The sequence below is a fragment of the Pipistrellus hanaki genome (genome assembly GCF_964339955.1).
Source record: "Pipistrellus hanaki genome assembly, chromosome: 9".
Taxonomy (NCBI): Eukaryota; Metazoa; Chordata; class Mammalia; order Chiroptera; family Vespertilionidae; genus Pipistrellus; species Pipistrellus hanaki.
Window position 1 is genome coordinate 79020465 of NC_140511.1, and position 18615 is coordinate 79039079.

Below are 18615 nucleotides of genomic sequence, written 5' to 3' on the forward strand. Positions count from 1 at the left end.
GCTGCAGGCCAGCCCTGAGCTCAGGTGAGGCTCTGGGGAGCGGAGGGGCTGGGCCGGTGTGGGGTCCTGGGGGGAGGGTCCCAGGCGGCCACGGGCGGTGGGCGGCACCTTCTCCCGAGTCCTCCAGGCGGCGTCTCTCTCCAGAACCTGACAAGTGTGAGGGGGTCCCAACTCAACTTGCTTACACGAGGGCATGTGTGTGACACCCTCCCCGGGCCTCAGGCCGCTGTGAACCAGGGCTCAGGGGTCCCGTGGTTCGCCGCTGGGGCCCGGGAGAGGGGCTAGGCGTTGGGGGAGCATGGGGAGCCATCGCACTCCGGTTTGGGGGTCAGGCTGGCCCCACTGTTCGGTGGCCGTGAATCTTCACCCTGGTTTCCATGTTTGGAGAGTGGGCCCCGGCTCCGTCTGCCTGCGGGGCGGAGTAAGGCGATGCCCGCACCGCTCTGAGCACAGCTCCCGGCACTCAGACCCTCCGCGCTGCCCGCTGCTCCTCCCTGGCCCAGCCTGGAGGGGCCGGGCGGGGCAGGGGCTGCGGCCTCCCGGATCTCTGCTCTTTCCTGACCTCCCCACCCTACGGGCTCCCCCTTTCCTTCTCTTCCGAGCCCCCAAGTCTGCATCTTCACCCTCCACCTCGGGGGGCCTCTCTCAGACCAGCCTCATCACGCCCTTGACTTGCTGGGGGCGAGGGGAAAGCTGCTAAGTCCCGGCTCCTTTCTCTGCAGGTCCCCCCCCCCCCCCCGCCCCGCCCCGCCCCGCCCCTTATGAGATGAGCAAAGCCCGAGCCGCTGCCCACGAGCTTGCCATCCAGGTGAAGCTGTGGGGCTGGAGCTGCCAGGATGGGGGCAGCGGGCCTCTCCCTGCCCGCCAGCACCTGGAGCTGCGGGCCTTCCTCCGCCTCCTGGGTGAGCTCAGGGGTGAGGGCTGGGGGGCTGCATGGGAGGGTCCACGCTGGAGACAGACAGGAGAGGTGGCTCTCACCGCCCCTCCCTTCCCAGGGGGCCCCGGTTTGGCAGGTGGTTCTGTGGAGTCTGAGGCTTTGGAGCTTCATAACACTTTTTAAAAAATATATATTTTATTGATTTTTTACAGAGAGGGATAGAGAGTTAGAAACATCGGTGAGAGAGAATCATCGATCAGCTGCCTCCTGCACACCCCCCACCGGGGATGTGCCCACAACCAAGGTACATGCCCTAGACCGGAATGGAACCTGGGACCCTTCAGTCCGCAGGCCGACGCTCTATCCACTGAGCCACACCGGTTGGGGCTTCAGCCACTCTTGTCAGGTGGGAGGTGGGTGGTAACCCCGCTGGCCGGTTCCTCCTCTCCCCGCAGAGCACAGCTTCCTTCAGGAGTTCCTCGCCAGAGACCCCTGTTTCCAGATTTCGGACAAGGTGAGGGGCCCCTGGGGGGGATCGTGTGCTGCTGTTCCCGGGGTCCCCTGGTCTGGAGGACCGCCTGCTTTTCCAGCCCAGGTCTCTGCAGACCCCGCTCCGCCATGGAACCCCAGTTTCCTGGCCCCCACAGAACCCCCTGGGGTGCACACAGGCCCCTGTGCCCGGGCCCTCCCTGACCCCTCCCCGTGCTGTGCCCGCAGTACCTGCTGGCCATGGTGCTGGTCTACTTCCGGCGCGCCAACCTGGAGCTCAGCGAGTACACCTGCAGCAACCTGTTCTTGGCACTGTGAGCGCCGGGGGGCGGGGCCTCTGCGTCCCCCTCGGTGTGGGGTGGGCAGGGCAGGTGCTCATACCCCTGCCCCCGCCCCCCCTGAGCCCAGGTACCTTGCGAACGACATGGAGGAGGACCTGGAGGAGGCCAAGTGCATGATTTTCCCCTGGGCCCTGGGCGAGGGCTGGCACGACCAGGTGGCAGACTTCCTGCGCCAGAGGGACAAGCTGTGGGCCAGGATGGGCTTCCGGGCCCTAGTGAGCCGCCGGCACTGTGAGAGGGTGAGGCCCGGGGCAGCCTGGGGTGGGAAAAGAGGCCAGGGTCCCCCCCCCCAGCCCCCATTTACCGTGTACTCGCCTCTGCCAGGTCATGGCCACAGAGCCGTCCCACTGGGCCTGGGCCCGGGAGCGGGGCGCCCACCACGGCGGGGCTCACCGGAGCTACTCCAGGGCGGGGATCACCCTCCCCCGCGCCCCCGGCTTCTCCCCGCCCTGCTGCTCCCTCTGCGGCTCGCCCTCCCTCCATGGCTACTACTGCCGCCCGCCGGGCCCCTCGCCCGTCTTCCCCCAGAGCCCTCCCCCCAGCCCCGAGGGGTGCGGCTCCCCCCCGCAGGCCTGTCTCTCAGGGGCTGAAGGCCCCTGGGCCGGGGGCTTCCTCGTGGTCCTGCCCTCCCAGCTGCTCCTGGAGCCGGGCACCTACTCCCTCCACAGTGAGTTGCGGGCAGGAGCTGGGGGGCGCGGGCGCCTGGGAGACAGACCGAGCGGAAGGGCCCGGTTGGCGGGTCTGGGTGCAGGTCCCAGCTCTGCCAGCTCCGGGCTGTGTGAGCGGGGAGCTTCCGCTCTGAGCCTCTCTCCCTCCTTCCCAGTCCTCCTGGAGCCGCTGCCAGTGCCCTAGGCGCCAACGGACAGATGGACGGGTGGACACGCTCGCAGGGTGGAGAGCAGCTGGCCTGCCTGCCCTGTGGCCCCCGGTGCCCCTGTCTCATTGACCTCAGGCTGGCAGTGCTGCCCAAGCCCCCTGCCCCTCCTCCCGACCTGCAACTTGCACCCCCTCTGACTCTGCCCCCTCTAATAAACTCATGCCCACTATGCTTAGGCCTGGCTCCGTGGCCCAGGGTGGGGGAGGGAGGGAGGGAGGGCCTGCGGGGAGAGGCCTCTGGCAGGTTCAGATCTGAGACCCATGAGCACAAGTCTGTCATCGCTCTTCTCCTTCCGGCTGGTGGCGGGCATCCTGAGCCTCAGTTTCCCATCTCTGCCACCCCTCTCACCGCCCCCGTGGGAGATGAGGTCTGCCGTGTGGACCGCACTGGCTGAGATGAGGTGTGCATAGCCCTGGGCAGAGGGCCTGGGGCCACTGCACACAAAATAGCTCAAATGAGCGCTGGCTGGTTTGGCTCAGTGGAGAGAGGGTTGGCCTGTGAACTGAGGGGTCCCAGGTTCGATTCCGGTCAAGGGCACAAGCCTGGGTTGTGGGCTCCATCCCCAGTGGGAGGTGTGCAGGAGGCAGACAATCAACATTTCTATCTCACTTCCTCTCTCTGAAATCAATAGAAAACAACGTACCTTAAAAACCCACAAAAACACTATGGCTTGCAGTTAGTCTAAAAAGAAAAGGAGAAAAAGAAAAACAAGCCGGAGGCTGCAGACATTGGAAGCCAAGACGAGGACTACAGCCGTTTTACTTTTCAAGCAGGTGCTATAGTCATTTGAATTTCGTTCATTTTGAATTTTGAACCAAAAGTCACCTATTCCTGACTCCTAGCCACCTGGTTAGGGGCAATGACATACAGAACCAAATGCAGTGTAATAAAAATGCATATCCCGGTATTTGGTCTTTGTCCCTGGTTCCTTAGAATTTCCTGAGTCACAGGAGTAGGGCCGGTCCCCTTTGGACCACACCTGAGTTAGTTTATGCTAATGAGTGGCTTAGCTCAATCTGGAGGGTGTGGGACCTTCCAAACACCCCCTCCCCCATCTCCAGCAGGGCCGGCCTGGAGAGTGTCTGGGCTGGTGAACACAGGTGCGCGGGGAGGGGGCTCGCCTGGAGAGGCATGGAAGCTCTGTACCCCTCCCCCACACTGAAACCGGACCACCCATACTGCAGCCATGTAAGCAGACAGGTTTGAATCCATATGTGAGCGTTTAGCCAAAACCGGTTTGGCTCAGTGGATAAAGCATTGGCCTGCAGACTGAAGGTCCCAGGTTTGATTCCGGTCAAGGGCATGTACCTTGGTTGTGGGCACATCTCCTGTGGGGGGGGTGTAGGAGGCAGCTGGTCGATGTTTCTCATCAATGTTTCTAACTCCCTTTCTGTAAAAATAAAATATATATATATATATATATATGGGTATTTATTCCAATAATGCCGGCAGCATGGAGAGCAGCAGGTCATCCACAAACATCTGCTCTGCACCCCCCACCCCCGTAAGCCAGCTGCTTATATGGAGTAGGACAAAGATGACACGGGGAGTAGGCTGGTGTGGCTCAGTGGTTGAGCATCAATTTATCAACCAGATCATCACGGTCAGGGCAGATGGCAGGCTCGACCTCCAGTAGGGGGCGTGCCAGAGGCAGCCGCTTGATGATTCTCATTGATATTTCTATCCCTCTCCCTTCCCCTCTGAAGTCAATAACATCTTTTTTTAATGAGAGAAGAAGAAAAAATGACAGGGAGAAAGGTGATAATTTTTTTAATGGATATAATGGTTACAGATGACAGGCAGTGGGGGCTGAGGTGGGACTCCACTATTTGGGCAACAAGGTGGTTAATCCTTCCATGGTCACAGGCAGCTGGGACCACATTCCAAGGCTGGCTCCCAAGTCCCAGGGCATACAACACCCAGCCAGGCTAGAATGTGCTTTCCTTAGGATTAATATTTCTTATAACCAACACCCCCCAATATTCTATTTCTGCCCCTAACAAGTCCTTGTCCACGCCTCTCTCCTATTGGGCTGTTCCTGAGCTGTATCCATTTTAATAAACTGGTAATAGTCAGTAAAGCACTTTCCTGCATTTTGTGAGCCAAAGTACTGAAGTATCAAACCTGAGGAGGGGGTGATGGCACCCTCACATTTGTAGTTAGCCAGACAAGAGTGGGGGTCGGCCGAAACCAGTTTGGCTCAATAGATAGAGCGTCGGCTTGGGGACTGAAGGGTCCTGGGTTCGATTCGGTCAAGGGCATGTACCTTGGTTACGAGCACATCCCCAGTAGGGGGTGTGCAAGAGGCAGCTGATCAATGACTCTCTCATCGATGTTTCTAACTATCTTTCTCCCTTCCTCTCTGTACAAAATCAATAAAAAATATATTTTTTAAAGAGTGGGGGTCGCCTGGGCATCCGCTTTGTGGCTGGCATGGTGAGGGGCTGAGTCCTTACACTACGAATTCTGGGCAGTTAATGTCAGGGCTGAACTGAACTGTGGGTTCCTGGTTGGTGTGGGGAATTGGTGAGGGAAAACCACAGTGTTTGGTAAGTGGGAAGAAACACACATTCAGTGTGAGAAGTGGTGTCAGAAAAGAGACACCACACCAAATACGCGTTTATGTCCCACCCCCTTTAAAAACCGAAAACCAGCTGAGTCACGCTGGCCTGGCTTTGCTGGACTGATTTTTTTTTATTTTTTAAATATATTGTATTGAGTTTTTACAGAGAGGAAGGGAGAGGGATAGAGAGTTAGAAACATCAATGAGAGAATCATCAATCAGCTGCCTCTTGCACACTCCCTACTGGGGATGTGCCCGCAACCAAGGTATATGCCCTTGACCGGAATCGAACCTGGGACCTTCAGTTTGCAGGCCGATGCTCTATCCACTGAGCCAAACCGGTTAGGGCCCTGTTTATGTGTTTTTTTTTCTTTTTTAAATAAATCTATACCACCTGCTTTTAGGGGAAGAATTGCTCAGCAAGTAGAAAGCATTCCCATTTACCCCTCTCCCTCTGACACTGTTTCTTCTGTTACTAACATCTTGCATTACTGTGGCGCATTTGTTACAACTGCTGAACCAGTACTGATACATTATTATTAACCAAAGCCCACAGTTCACATTAGGACTCACTCAGTATTGTACATCAGAGGGTTTGACAAATGCATAATGTCATGTATCCACCTTCCCAGTCTCATAAAGAATAGTTTCACTGCCTACAAATGCCCTGTGCTCCCCTGTTCATCCCTCCCTCCTCCCTGAACTCCTGGTAACCACTTTTTTTTTTTTATAATCCTCACCTGAGAACCCCCTTTTAATGATAATTAGAGAGGGGGAAGAGAGAAACACCCCTGTGAGAGAGACATTAATTGGCTGTCTCCCGTAAACACCTGACCTGGGATCAAACCGCAACTCAGACAGGTGCCCTGAAGGGAGTCGCAGGGGTGCAGGAACAATGAACTGAGCCACACCGCCGGAGTGCCTCCTACTCTCAGTTTGCATTTCCCAGTGAATAATGAGTTGGGCAATTTTTCATGGCTTATTTGACATTCATATATCTTTTTTAAAAAAATATATTTTATTGATTTTTTACAGAGAGGAAGGGAGAGGGATAGTTAGAAACATCGATGAGAGAGGAACATCAACCAACTGCCTCTTGCACACCCCCTACTGGGGACATGCCTGCAACCAAGGTACATGTCCTTGACCGGAATCGAACCCGGGACCCTTCAGTCTGCAGCCCTACGCTCTATCCACTGAGCCAAACCGGTTTTGGCTTTCCATTGGTTCTTAGAGAGAATGGAAGGGAGGGAGAGAGACAGAGAAACATCGACATGAGAGAGACACATTGGTTGGCTGCCTCCTGCATGGGCCCTGACCAGGGCTAGGGATCCAGCCTGTAACCTCGGGACTCTTCAGTCCATGGGCCGCTGCTCTAACCACTGAGAAAACTGGCTAGGGTTACTGAGTTATTTTGAAGTGGTAAAAGTTATTTATATGTTCTAAATACAAGCCCTCGTAATTTTGGCAATTATTTCCCCTTCATTTGTGGCTGTTTCATAATAGTACCTTCTAAAGAATGAAAGTGTGTTTTGATGAATTAAACCTTTTTTCTTTTATTGTTTGTGCTTTATGTACATATTCATGAAATCTTCGCCAAACTGAAGACCAATAAGGTATTTCCTAAGCTTTCTTCTAGAAGTTTCATAGTTTACATGTAGTTGTACAATCCAGTGTGAATTGAAGTTTGATGTGATGCATCTTAGTCATCAAGTTTTTTGTTGTTTTTAAAAATATATATTTTATTGATTTTTTTACAGAGAGGAAGAGAGAGGGATAGAGAGTCAGAAACATCAACAAGAGAGAAACATCGATCAGCTGCCTCTTGCACACCCCCCACTGGAGATGTGCCCGCAACCAAGGTACATGTCCCTGACCGGAATCGAACCCGGGACTTTTCAGTCCACAGGCTGACGCTCTATCCATTGAGCCAAACTGGTTTTGGCTTAGTCATCAAGTTTATCTGCTTCTCTCTTGTTCCCATCACCTCCCTGGTTTGAAACTCATCTCTTTGCTGGTGTTTCAAACCTCTCTGGCCCACCCAGCCCCCTCCCAAGCTTCCTCCTCCTGCGTTTGTACAAATCTGAGCTCCAGGAGAATAAAATCTAAATCCTGTGGCCTACCCGGCCCTGTCACAGCCTTCCCTTCCCTTCTCTCTGCTCAAGCCACGCTAAGCACATCCCATCCCTCCCTGTGCCAGCCATCTCCCCGCACCTGCCCCCTATTCTCCTCCCAGTGAACTATGGGTAATACCCGAGGCCGTGGTCTGCACCCTCCTATGCCCAAGTCAACACGGTGGGACACACAGGCTGAGCCCGAGGGCTTTGGCGGGGGGGACCTTTGGGCCCTGCCCAGAGCATCCTTCCTCTCCCAGGTCCCTGTCCCTGGGAAGTGACCACAAGGGGTGGGACATTCCCTCGTTGGCCTCAGCTCCCTGGGCTCCGCACCTGTGCACCTGCTGCTTCCGGCCAGGCTCCCTCCAGCACCTCCCTACCTGGCCAACCCCTAGACTCCCAGGCATCTCCCCGAAACGGGACCAGCGGGGCCCCTCCCCCGCCGGGGCTCGGCCTCAGCCACGGGCCTCTGAGCCAGGCCTGCGGGCTGAGTCACCGTCGGACACACAGGGGCTGGATGGACACACAGGGGCTGCCGCTGACTCACAGGTGTGGGAGCTCGGAGCCACACCTGCCGGGCTGCGGCCCCTCCCTGCAACCGGAGTGACCTTCTTGGTCAGAGGCATTGCTCTTCGCCTTTCTGGGTCCCCAAATGCTGGGGAGCTCTGCACTGCCCCCCGCCCCCCATGCTCTGTGGGCACCCACAGGCGCTGCCCCCCCCCATGCTGTGTGCACCCACAGGCGCTGCAGCCCCGGGCCGGGCCCTCGGCCAGGGCGGGACCTGCACCGGGCGCCCCAGGAGGTGGGCGAGGTCCACGGGGAAAGCGCAGGGTGCCACCTCCCGAGCTCCCCGGGGCGGTACCCCCGCCTCCCCAGGACGAAGGGGAGCGGGCTCCCCACCATCGCTCACCCCGTCCCGTTCGCCCCGCGAACCGGGCAGCCGAGGCGCCGTGAGGACTCACTCAGGTCACGCCGCGCGCTGCGGCCGGGGGACCCCGCGCTGAGCCCGCGGGCGGGGCGGGGCGGGCGCGGAGCCGGCGGGCGCGGCTGCGGAGAACCGATCGGGGCCCCGATCGCCCCGCACGGTCCGCCTCCCGCCGCCCCCGCAGCCCCGGCCGGACCACGTGGCGGGTGCGGCCGGGAGGCGCCGCCGGGCCGGGCGCCCGGGACCGGGAATGCCCCCGGGGCCGCCGGGAGCGGCCGCAGCAGCTGCTCCGGTTAAAAATACCGCCGCCCCGCCCTGCCCTTCGCCCGCGGCTCCCGCCGCCCCGCCTCCCCGATCGCCCGGAGTCCCGGCGACCGCGGCGCGGAGATAAGGCGGGAGGGGGCCGGCCGGGCCGGGCGGGAGGAGGCGGGGCGGCCGGGGCGCAGGGCGGAGGCCGGGCCGGGGGCGGGCGGCGGAGCTCTTCCTGGTTGGGCCCAGCCCGCAGCTGCCCGGGAAGCCGGCCGCGGGCACCGCCGACCCCGCTCCGCTCCAGGTGAGGAGCCGGGCCCGATCCGGCCGCCGCGCCCCGCGAGGGGCTGCCCGGCCGGCCCCGAGCGCACAGCCCGGCGCCCGCGCCCGCCGCCGCCGCCCGCCGGGCCGGGCCGAGCTGGAGGCCGGCGGTCAGGGCGGAGGGTCCGGGCTGGAGGCCGGCGGTCAGGGCGCAGGGTCCGGGCGGGGGGCCAGGGGCGGACCCCCCACACCCCTCGGCCTGTCCGGGGCCCGGGACCCACCCGGCGGCACGGTCGCCCTCGGGCGGGCAGGGGTGCGGGGGCCGGGGTGGCGGGGTTTGCAGGCCACGGGGGCGGAGGCCTCTCCGGGGGTCGCCCCTGCCCGGGCCGGAGGCCCCTCGGCCCGCCCTGCGCACCGGCCGGCGGGCGGCGGGCTGGGCTCCGCAGAACCGGGACAATGGGAACGGGCTGGGGAGAGGGTGGCGGCCCCGCGGGGAGGGGGGCGGCGAGGGCGTGGCCCGCACCCGGGCCAGGACTCCTCCCGGCGGGCGCAGGAGGAAGTGGCTGGTCCCGCGTTCCCGGAGGGTGGCCCCGGGGTGTGGATGACCACGGGGTGGGTGACCCCGGCGGGGAGGGTGACCCCGGGGCGGGGTGGGTGACCCCGGGGCGGGGTGGGGAGGGCGGTGGGCAGGCACAGGCAGGGCCCCGCCGGGGTCCGGGGCGGCCGGGGTGCTGAGGCCGGTCTGGTCGCCCGCAGGATGGCCGAGGAGCTCATCACCCCCGTGTACTGCACCGGGGTGTCGGCCCAGGTGCAGAAGCTGCGGGCCAAGGAGCTGGGCCTGGGCCGCCACGAGAACGCCATCAAGTACCTGGGCCAGGACTACGAGCAGCTGCGGGCGCGCTGCCTGCAGAGCGGGGCCCTCTTCCGCGACGACGCCTTCCCGCCCGTCACCCAGAGCCTGGGCTACAAGGACCTGGGCCCCAACTCCTCCAAGACCTACGGCATCAAGTGGAAGCGCCCCACGGTGAGGCGGGCACCCCATCGGAGGGGCACCCCAGCGGAGGGGGAAGGGGCGGGGCCCCGGGCCGTGGGGGGTGGGCGGGGGCTGGGCCGGCGGCTGGGCTCCGGCCCCCGGGAGACAGGCTCTGGGGGAGGAAGGGAGCGGGGCCCCGGGCCGTGGGGGGTGGGCGGGGGCTGGGCTCCGGCCCCCGGGAGACAGGCTCCGGTGTCTCGCAGGAGCTGCTCTCGAACCCCCAGTTCATCGTGGACGGAGCCACCCGCACGGACATCTGCCAGGGCGCGCTGGGTAGGCCTAGCGGGTTCTCGGGCGTTTCCCCCGGGAGCTCCCTCTGCCCGCTCCTTCTGGCCCTGCCCCAGCTCCTCCTCTGCAGGCTCAGACAGGCCCTGCTGCCGGCCCGGGCTGGTTCGCCCGGATTCCTGGGGCTTTTCCGCCAGCGGAGGGCTAGGCCACCCCGGGGACCCCCGGTCCTCCCCAGCATGGGCGAGCAGGGGCAGCGCCAGGGGCAGCGCCAGGAGCAGCGCCAGGGGCAGGCTGGCAGAGCAGGGCTGATGGGCGCCTCCCGACAGGGGACTGCTGGCTCCTGGCTGCCATCGCCTCTCTCACCCTCAATGACACCCTCCTGCACCGCGTGGTCCCGCACGGCCAGAGCTTTCAGGATGGCTACGCCGGCATCTTCCACTTCCAGGTGAGGGGCCGGGGAGGGGGGTGGGGAGGGGGCAGGCACCGAGGGGAACAGGTGACCTCAGCAGACCAGAGGGAGGTGGCCCAGAGCCACGCCCCGCAGGGCCCGCCTCCCTCGGGAGGTATGTGACCTCTTGGTGCATCGCCGGCAGCGGTGGGCGGCGGGCAGGTATTCCGCTGGCAGTGTTCCTGCGTGGCCGTGCGTGTCGAGAGGAAAGTGTCGGAGGAGGAGAAAGAACTCTGTGTTACCTCCTGTGGGGCAAATCCTTTTTCCTCCCAGCTCTCAGTTTCCCCATCCAAACAGATCAATGTTCTGGGTGAAGACAGACCCCCGCCCTCGCCCCCAGCTCCTCCAGGACTTGGGCAGCTCTAGCCTCAGCCGGGGCCAGCCCAGCAGAAAGAACAGCTCGGGGCTGAGCCTATTTGAGCCAGATTTTCCTGACGGTTGGTTGCGCACCAAGCCCATTTTTCAAGGCGAAGACTAATGAATTCTTAATGAGCTGGTGTCGGGAGAGACATCACCGCCCCCCCCCCCCCATCAGCCCTGGACGAAACCCTCGGCCCCTGTGGCCCCAGCCCTGCCCTGGGAATCCTTCCGCCCAGCGGGGAGCCCCTCACTGTGACCCCGCCCTCCGTGGTCCCAGGAGGCCGCCTTCAGCAGCGGTCGCTGGCCTTCCGGACCTCGGGGACCACTGGTTGGCGACCGCTGGCCTACAGGATCCCAGCGGCCATGCACGCTGGCCAAGAGCCACACCTGCCCGGGCTGTCCAGGGGCCCGGCCTCCCCACCCCTCTCCCACCCCCTTCCCTCACTCTCCTCCCAGCCTCTTTCCGCCAGTCCGACAGCCCCCCACCCCCTGTGCTACTTGGGTGCACGGCTCCCCTCCCCTATAGCTCCCCTCCCCCAGGGCTCCCCTCCCCCAGGGCTCCCCTCCCCCAGGGCTCCCCGCCCCCAGGGCTCCCCTCCCCCAGGGCTCCCCGCCCCCATGGCTCCCCTCCCCCAGGGCTCCCCTCCCCCAGGGCTCCCGTCCCCCAGGGCCCCTCTCCCCCAGGGCCCCCCTCCCCCAGGGGTCCCCTCCCCCAGGGCTCCCCTCCCCCAGGGCTCCCCTCCCCCAAGGTCCCACACCTTCCTGCTCAGCCGCCTGGGCAGCTTCTGGCCCCGGACAACCTGACCCCTCCCTTCTGGGCACCGGCCTCTGGCACCTCGGAAGCCAGCCCCGGATCGCAGACCCCGCCCATCCTGTGGTGAAGGGCCTGGTGCTACATTGTGGTCCACACCCACTCTGCATATGTGTCCCCCACCCCCCACCCACACCCTGGCCCAGAATGCGGAGGGGACCGGTGGGGACTGCGCCCTACGGGGGCTAGTTCCCCAGAGCCGGTGTGTGTGTGTATGCATGTGCACATGTGCATGTGTGTGTGCGAGTGTGTCTGTATGTGTCTGTGTGTGCACGTGTGCATGTGTGTGTGTGTGCGTGCATGTGAGTGTCTTCCAGTGTCTTCCAGCCTCTCACACCTTCGGGGACACAGTGCCGCTCTTGTGGGGCCGCTTTACCTTCGAGGCTAGTTTTCCCGTGAGGAAGGCCCCGCGGCCCCCTGGCACGGACAAACGGGCGCCCAGGGCATGACTGGCTCTGGGACCGGGACCTCGTGAGCGGCCTCACCGCGCCCCCCCCCCCCACGGCTGTGGCAGTTCGGGGACCTCGTGAGCGGCCTCACCGTGCCCCCCCACAGCTGTGGCAGTTCGGGAGCGGGTGGCTCACCGCGCCCCCCCCATGGCTGTGGCAGTTCGGGGAGCGGGTGGCTCACCGGGCCCCCCCCCCGCCCCACAGCTATGGCAGTTCGGGGAGTGGGTGACTGAGGCCTCACCGCGCCCCCCCCCCCCACAGCTGTGGCAGTTCGGGGAGTGGGTGGACGTGGTGGTGGACGACCTGCTGCCCACCAAGGACGGGAAGCTGGTGTTCGTGCACTCGGCCCAGGGCAACGAGTTCTGGAGCGCGCTGCTGGAGAAGGCCTACGCCAAGTGAGTGGCCGGGAGCGGGCCCGGGGCGGGGGGGGGGGGGGGGGGGGGGAGCCAGGCCCAGGGGCGGGGGCCTTGCCCCGGCCGCAGCGCTGACCGGGCCGCCCGCAGGGTGAACGGCAGCTACGAGGCCCTGTCGGGGGGCAGCACCTCCGAGGGCTTCGAGGACTTCACGGGCGGCGTCACCGAGTGGTACGAGCTGCGCAAGGCGCCCAGCGACCTCTACCAGATCATCATCAAGGCCCTGGAGCGGGGCTCGCTGCTGGGCTGCTCCATCGACGTGAGTGCCGGGGGCTCTGTGCACCGGGCGGCCAGCTCTGCCGGGAGCAGTGTCGGGGGGCCCACCCCCATCCCTGGCGGCATTGGTGGGACACTGGGCAGCCCCCTATAGGGCAGCCTCTGCACTTGGAGGTGTTGGGTCTGGGGGGGGGAGGGCAGGGGCCCTGCCTGCCACTCCATCCCGCAGGGGGCGTGTCCGGGACCCTCGGGCTGGGGCTCCCCTCTGCCTGGGGGAGGGGTGCTGACCGGGTCCCTGACCGGGGCACGTGACTCACAGATCTCCAGCGTCCTGGACATGGAGGCCGTCACCTTCAAGAAGCTGGTGAAGGGCCACGCCTACTCCGTGACGGGGGCCAAGCAGGTACCGGGGCTCCGCGCCTGTGCCCGACCTGGCCCCCCGGGCCTGCGGCCGGGGCTGTGGGAGGGGCCGGCTCTCCTGTCGGAGCCCCTTCGTGGCCTCCGGGGGCTCCCTCCTGGGGGGTGTCCTGGCCCGCCTCCGTTGCCGGTGGATTGTGTCCGGAGCGGCCCGGGCGCTGCCCGGCTGGCGGGGTGACGGGAGGTGCTGGGTCCTGCCAGGCGCTGATGGGCGCTCTGGGCACCAGGTGAACTACATGGGCCAGATGGTGAGCCTGATCCGGATGCGGAACCCCTGGGGCGAGGTGGAGTGGACTGGAGCCTGGAGTGACGGGTGAGGGCCGGGCACCGGCTGGGAGGGTGCTGCGCCTGGGGCGGCTCAGGATGGAGCAGAGGGGCCCGGGGACCATGCTCAGGCCGCCTGGGCGCCTGGGCCCGGCCTGTGAGCCTCGTCCGGTCACTCCTGGACCCGGGGTCTCGGGGCCTGACCTTGACCGTGACCTGGGCTGGGGAAGGACAGGCCCCAGAGACAGAGGCCCTTCTCCCCGCAGCTCCTCGGAGTGGAACAACGTGGACCCTTACGAGCGGGAGCAGCTCCGCATCAAGATGGAGGACGGGGAGTTCTGGTGAGCAGCTGCCCCTCCCGGGACCCCGGCGGGGGGGCCCCCCCGCCTGCGCCTTCCGCCTCCCGCTGTCCTGGCCTGGCCAGGCTCAGCCCACACCCCCGGGTCCTGGCCCGAACGGGCTCACCCCCCATCCCCGCCCGCAACCTGCACCCCCGCCTGCCGCACCCCCGGGTCCTGGCCGGCGGGCTCACCCCACATCCCCGCCCGCACCCCCAGGTCCTGGCCGGCGGGCTCACCCCGCAGCCCCGCCCGCACCCCCGGGTCCTGGCCGGCGGGCTCACCCCGCAGCCCCGCTCGCACCCCCGGGTCCTGGCCGGCGGGCTCACCCCGCAGCCCCACCCGCACCCCCGGGTCCTGGCCGGCGGGCTCACCCCGCATCCCCGCCCGCACCCCCGGGTCCTGGCCGGCGGGCTCACCCCGCACCCCCACCCGCACCCCTGGGTCCTGGCCGCCGGGCTCACCCCGCACCCCCGCCCAGGATGTCCTTCCGGGACTTCATGCGCGAGTTCACCCGCCTGGAGATCTGCAACCTGACGCCCGACGCCCTCAAGAGCCGGCGCTTCCGCAAGTGGAACACCACCCTGTACGACGGCACCTGGCGGCGGGGCAGCACGGCCGGCGGCTGCCGCAACTACCCAGGTGCCCGCCGCTGCCCCTCCGTTAGCTCCTCGCCCCCGTGGAGGCTGTGCCCACCTCGTTTGCTCTGAGGAGTAGAGCGATGGCCGTCCTTGTAGAGGCCAAAGAGCCCGCTAGCAGCCCCAGCCTGGCCTGAGCCCCGGCTGCCAACCGGGAGCAACTTTGTTGCCAACCAGCCAGCGCTTCCTGCCCCTCCTCCATCTGAGACCTGCCCCGGCCCCTGACCCCCCTGACCCTCTGCCACCTCTCCCCGGGCTCCTGGACCATGGGGGTGACCCAGTCCACTGACTGGCCCATCATTGCCATCCTCGGCGGCAGCACCCTGAGCGGATCCAGCGGCCCTCCCTGACCTCCCTCCCCCTCCCTGCCTCTCCCTGCCGCCCTCAGCCTTGACCTCCCTGACCTGCTGAGCCCCTGCTTTTCGCTGTGCTCTCCCTCCCTCCCTCCCTCTCCTTCCCAGCTTAGAGTCATGGGGTTCGTCTTGTCCCTGCAAACTGTCTCCCGGCCCCTGGTCCCTCTGCTCCTCTCTCTGCACAGCCACCTCCTCGCTGAGCCACCGCGTGGCTGGGGAGGAATCACTTCCCTGGAATCACAGCCACAAACCTCTAACGAGCACTGTGCTCGGCCCGGCAACCCCACTGCCCGGCAGCCCAAACCTCCCTCCGCAGTGACTCACCGCACACCTGGCCTGGCCCTGACAGACCTCATCGCTCAGACACCGCTCATCTTCCCTCCCCCGCGCCCGCCTGTCTGGGCCGTGCCATCTGGGCTGCTTTCCCTCCTGCCATTGGCAGAACTCCCTGCCCGTGGGGACCCCGAGCTCTGCCTGGGACCCGTCCGCCTTCACCTCTGCACGCCTTGCCCCTGCCTCCATGGCCTCTCTGAGTCACATGCAGGCGTGTCTGCCTTACAGCCCCACCCGCCCCTTCCCCGGCATGTCTCAGGAAGGCTTCCCTCCGGTCCAGGGTTTCCCCCACTGCGTCCGCTGCCATCCTCGCCCCCACTGCGGTGTGAGGTCACTCCGCCTGGCTCTGCCAACCGCCCCCGGTTCTCACGCCCGCTGCTCCGGCCGCTCTCAGCCCGCAGCCCGCTGTGGAAGCCTCCCTCGTGGGGATCTGGTTTCACTGCTTCCCAAACAGGCACCGCTGCTCCCGGGGCCTCTCCTGGGACCTGCCCTCGCCTCCCTGCCCGCAGCGCCAGCCGCGCGGAGCCCCCATGTTCGCAGGGGTCTGCGTTGGCCCCGCCGTCCACTCCCTGGCCTGTCCCTCTGCCGCTAGCACGCTCACAGTTTTGTACGAAGTCCTGCTGTTCACAGGGCCATCTCTTCTCCGGAGTCTCTCCGCCATTCTGGCATTTTGCTTTTCCGTGTGGACTTTAGGCTTACCAAGTCCTCCGAAAACCCTCTTGAGCATTTCATTGGGAACGGCGCGGCATCGATAGATCAGTTGGGGAGAATCGCCATCTTCCCGGTTTTGAGGCTTATCCAAGAGTGCGGTGCCGCAGTCCCTCCGCGGCGTTTTTGCTTTTAGCAAATTCACTTACAGCCAACCGTGGCCTGAGAGCATTAAGTGGAAAATCCCAGAAAGGATTCATAGATTTGAAATCGTGAGCCATTCTTTTTATTTTTATTTTATATTTTATTGATTTTTTTTACAAGAGGAAGGAAGAGGTATAGAGAGTTAGAAACATCAATGAGAGAGAAACATCGATCAGCTGCCTCCTGCACACCTCCCACTGGGGAGTGCCCGCAACCAATGTACATGCCCTTGACCGGAACCTGGGACCCTTCAGTCCGCAGGCCGATGCTCTATCCACTGAGCCAAACTGGTTTCGGCTGCATTCTTGTTTAATATGCTGGCCAGGACTGTAGAGTGTTGTTTATCTGTCAAAATGGTAAATTACACTTTTATAATATTAAATCAACCTTACCCTTTGAGATAAAAATGCGTTCATAGCATAACATTTTTATTTAATTTTAATAATTGATTGATTTTAGAGATAGAGAGAGAGAGAGAGAGAGGAGCATTGATTTGTTGTTCGCTTGTTTATGCATTCAGTGACTGATTCTCGTATGTGCCCTGGCCAGAGATTGAATCTCAACTTGGTCATAGCGGGACCGTAGCATAACGTTTTTATGCAATAGCTTTACAGCTGCGCCAATGAATGAGCGTTGCCTGTGATTTTCCTTCCTCATGCTGACCTTGCCTGCTGTTGCTCTCGGTGCTATATTTATATTTGGCTTCTACAGTGAATTGGGGAGTGCTCTCTCTTTTTCTGGTTTCTAGAAGAGTTTGCGAGATGGGGATGATAGGTTGCTGAACGTTTGGTCTGTAAGGCTGTCTTCCTGTGAAGATGAACTTCTGATATTGAGTATTGTTAATGGCGATAGCGTCACCCAGCTCTCCTATTTCCCCGTCAGCCTATTTGCATGAGTAGTATTTTTTTAGGAGTTTATCCTTTGCATCTGTTTTCAAAATCATTAGCATAGGTTATCCCTTATATATTTTGATACCTCATCTGCTGCCATCCTCTGTTCATAGTGTTGCTTATTTGCACGGCCTTTTTTTTTTTTTAATACATATTTTATTCATTTTTTACAGAGAGAAAGAGAGAGGGATAGAGAGTTAGAAACATCGATGAGAGAGAAACATCGATCAGCTGTCTCTTGCATACCCACTACTGGGGATGTGCCCACAACCAAGGTACATGCCCCCGACTGGAATCGAACCTGGGACCTTTACAGTCCACAGGCTGATGCTCTATCCACTGAGCCAAACCAGTTTCGGCTGCCTCTTTTTTTCTTTAAGAAATTTGTCGATATTAGAATTTACAAAGAAATGTCTTTTGACTATGTTGATCCAAAGTATAGTATTTTTTAATATGTTTTTATTAAATTTTTTAAAAATATGTTTTTATTGAATTTTAAATATGTTTTTATTGAATTTTAGAGAGAGAGGGGAAGGAAGAGGGGTAAAGAGATAGAACTCGATCAATCCATTTGCTGCCTCCTGAATGCCCCCTGCGGGGGATGGAGCCTGCAACCCAGGCGTTTGTAGTTTCCTTGTGATATCTTTATCTGGCTTTGGTACCAGGAAATCTATGGATTTGCCTCTTCTGGACAATTAAAAACATGTTTTTAAATATGTTTTTATTGATTTCTGAGAGAGGAAGGCAGAGGGAAAGATTGATGGAACCATCAATGATGAGAGATTATCACTGATCGGCTGCCTCCTGCACGCCCCCTAGTGGGGATCCAACCTACAACCCAGGCATGTGCCCTGACTGGGAATTGAACCCCACCTCCTGGTTCATGGGCCCCACATCTACCACTGAGCCAGGCCAGCTGGGCTGTCAGAAGGCTCTTTTGCTCTCTGATTCAGTCCACACTCCGCAGCACCGCTCGGCTTCTGCACGCCTCTGCCCCCTCCTGGGTCCCTGGTGCATGCTGGAACGTGAGCCCATTAGACACGGGGTCCCCCATGTCTGCCACGTGGCTCACGGTGGCCCTGGGTTAAAGGAATGGACGGATGGAGAGGCACGTGGGGGGGACCAGGCTTGGGGGTCTCTGCTCCTCTGATCCTCCCCACCTCCCCTCCTGCAGCCACCTTCTGGGTGAACCCCCAGTTCAAGATCCGGCTGGAGGAGACGGACGACGTGAACGAGGACGACTATGGGGGCCGGGAGTCGGGCTGCAGCTTCGTGCTGGCGCTCATGCAGAAGCACCGCCGCCGGGAGCGCCGCTTCGGCCGCGACATGGAGACCATCGGCTTCGCCGTGTATGAGGTGAGCGCGCAAGTTCCCACGCCGCTGACAGGCCGGCGCCGCCGCGGCAGCGAGGCCGCCAGGGGTGCTGGAGGCCGCCGCTCACCCTTCCTGAGCCGCTGGGGGATCAGGCCACAGGCCTCTCTCTGCCAGGCTTGGGCGGGCAGGGGCCTAAAACTCATCCCATTCGCGTGGAGGGTGGAGGGTGGAGGGAGGGAGATGTCCCAGAGGCAGCTCCTGGGCCAGACTTTGGCTCCGACTCTCTGACTTCCGTGTCTCTCCCGCAGGTTCCTCCGGAGGTAGGTGTGGCAGTGATTCACCGGATGTACACGCCCCTGAACACACATGCCGAGGGTGCCCCGAGGGAGCCCACACGAAGAAGTCGCCACGTTTTACGGCTCACAGAGTGCCCCCAAGCCTCACCCGCTGTCCGTGGCAGAGCCAGTGCTCTCCTGGAGTCAGAGCCAGTGCGGGAGGGAGCTGGATTTGAACCCTGGCCCTCAGAGCCTGCCCGACACGCACCCCCAGGCCCTCCTGTCTT

The 18615-nt window shown here is 62.3% G+C and overlaps 2 protein-coding genes across 2 annotated transcripts; both read left to right on the top strand.

Annotated features, from left to right (window-relative positions):
• Window positions 1-298: 298 nt before the first annotated feature.
• On the top strand, window positions 299-3755 carry SPDYC (speedy/RINGO cell cycle regulator family member C; the record flags this gene model as incomplete). Its single annotated transcript, XM_084895713.1, has 6 exons — window positions 299-311; window positions 723-902; window positions 1333-1391; window positions 1595-1680; window positions 1775-1946; window positions 2032-3755. 6 exons carry the CDS (start codon window positions 299-301, stop codon window positions 2557-2559), a joined length of 1038 nt encoding a protein of 345 aa, XP_084751839.1. The 3' UTR covers window positions 2560-3755.
• A 5516-nt stretch (window positions 3756-9271) lies between these two features.
• On the top strand, window positions 9272-18604 carry CAPN1 (calpain 1; the record flags this gene model as incomplete). The annotated part of the gene is made up of 12 exons (XM_084895714.1): window positions 9272-9308; window positions 9453-9720; window positions 9933-10002; window positions 10284-10402; window positions 12287-12420; window positions 12529-12697; window positions 12974-13057; window positions 13299-13384; window positions 13602-13676; window positions 14155-14315; window positions 17914-18095; window positions 18362-18604. Coding segments are annotated over exons 1-12 (1602 nt in total), but the record flags the coding sequence as incomplete, so codon positions are not given.
• Window positions 18605-18615: the final 11 nt, after the last annotated feature.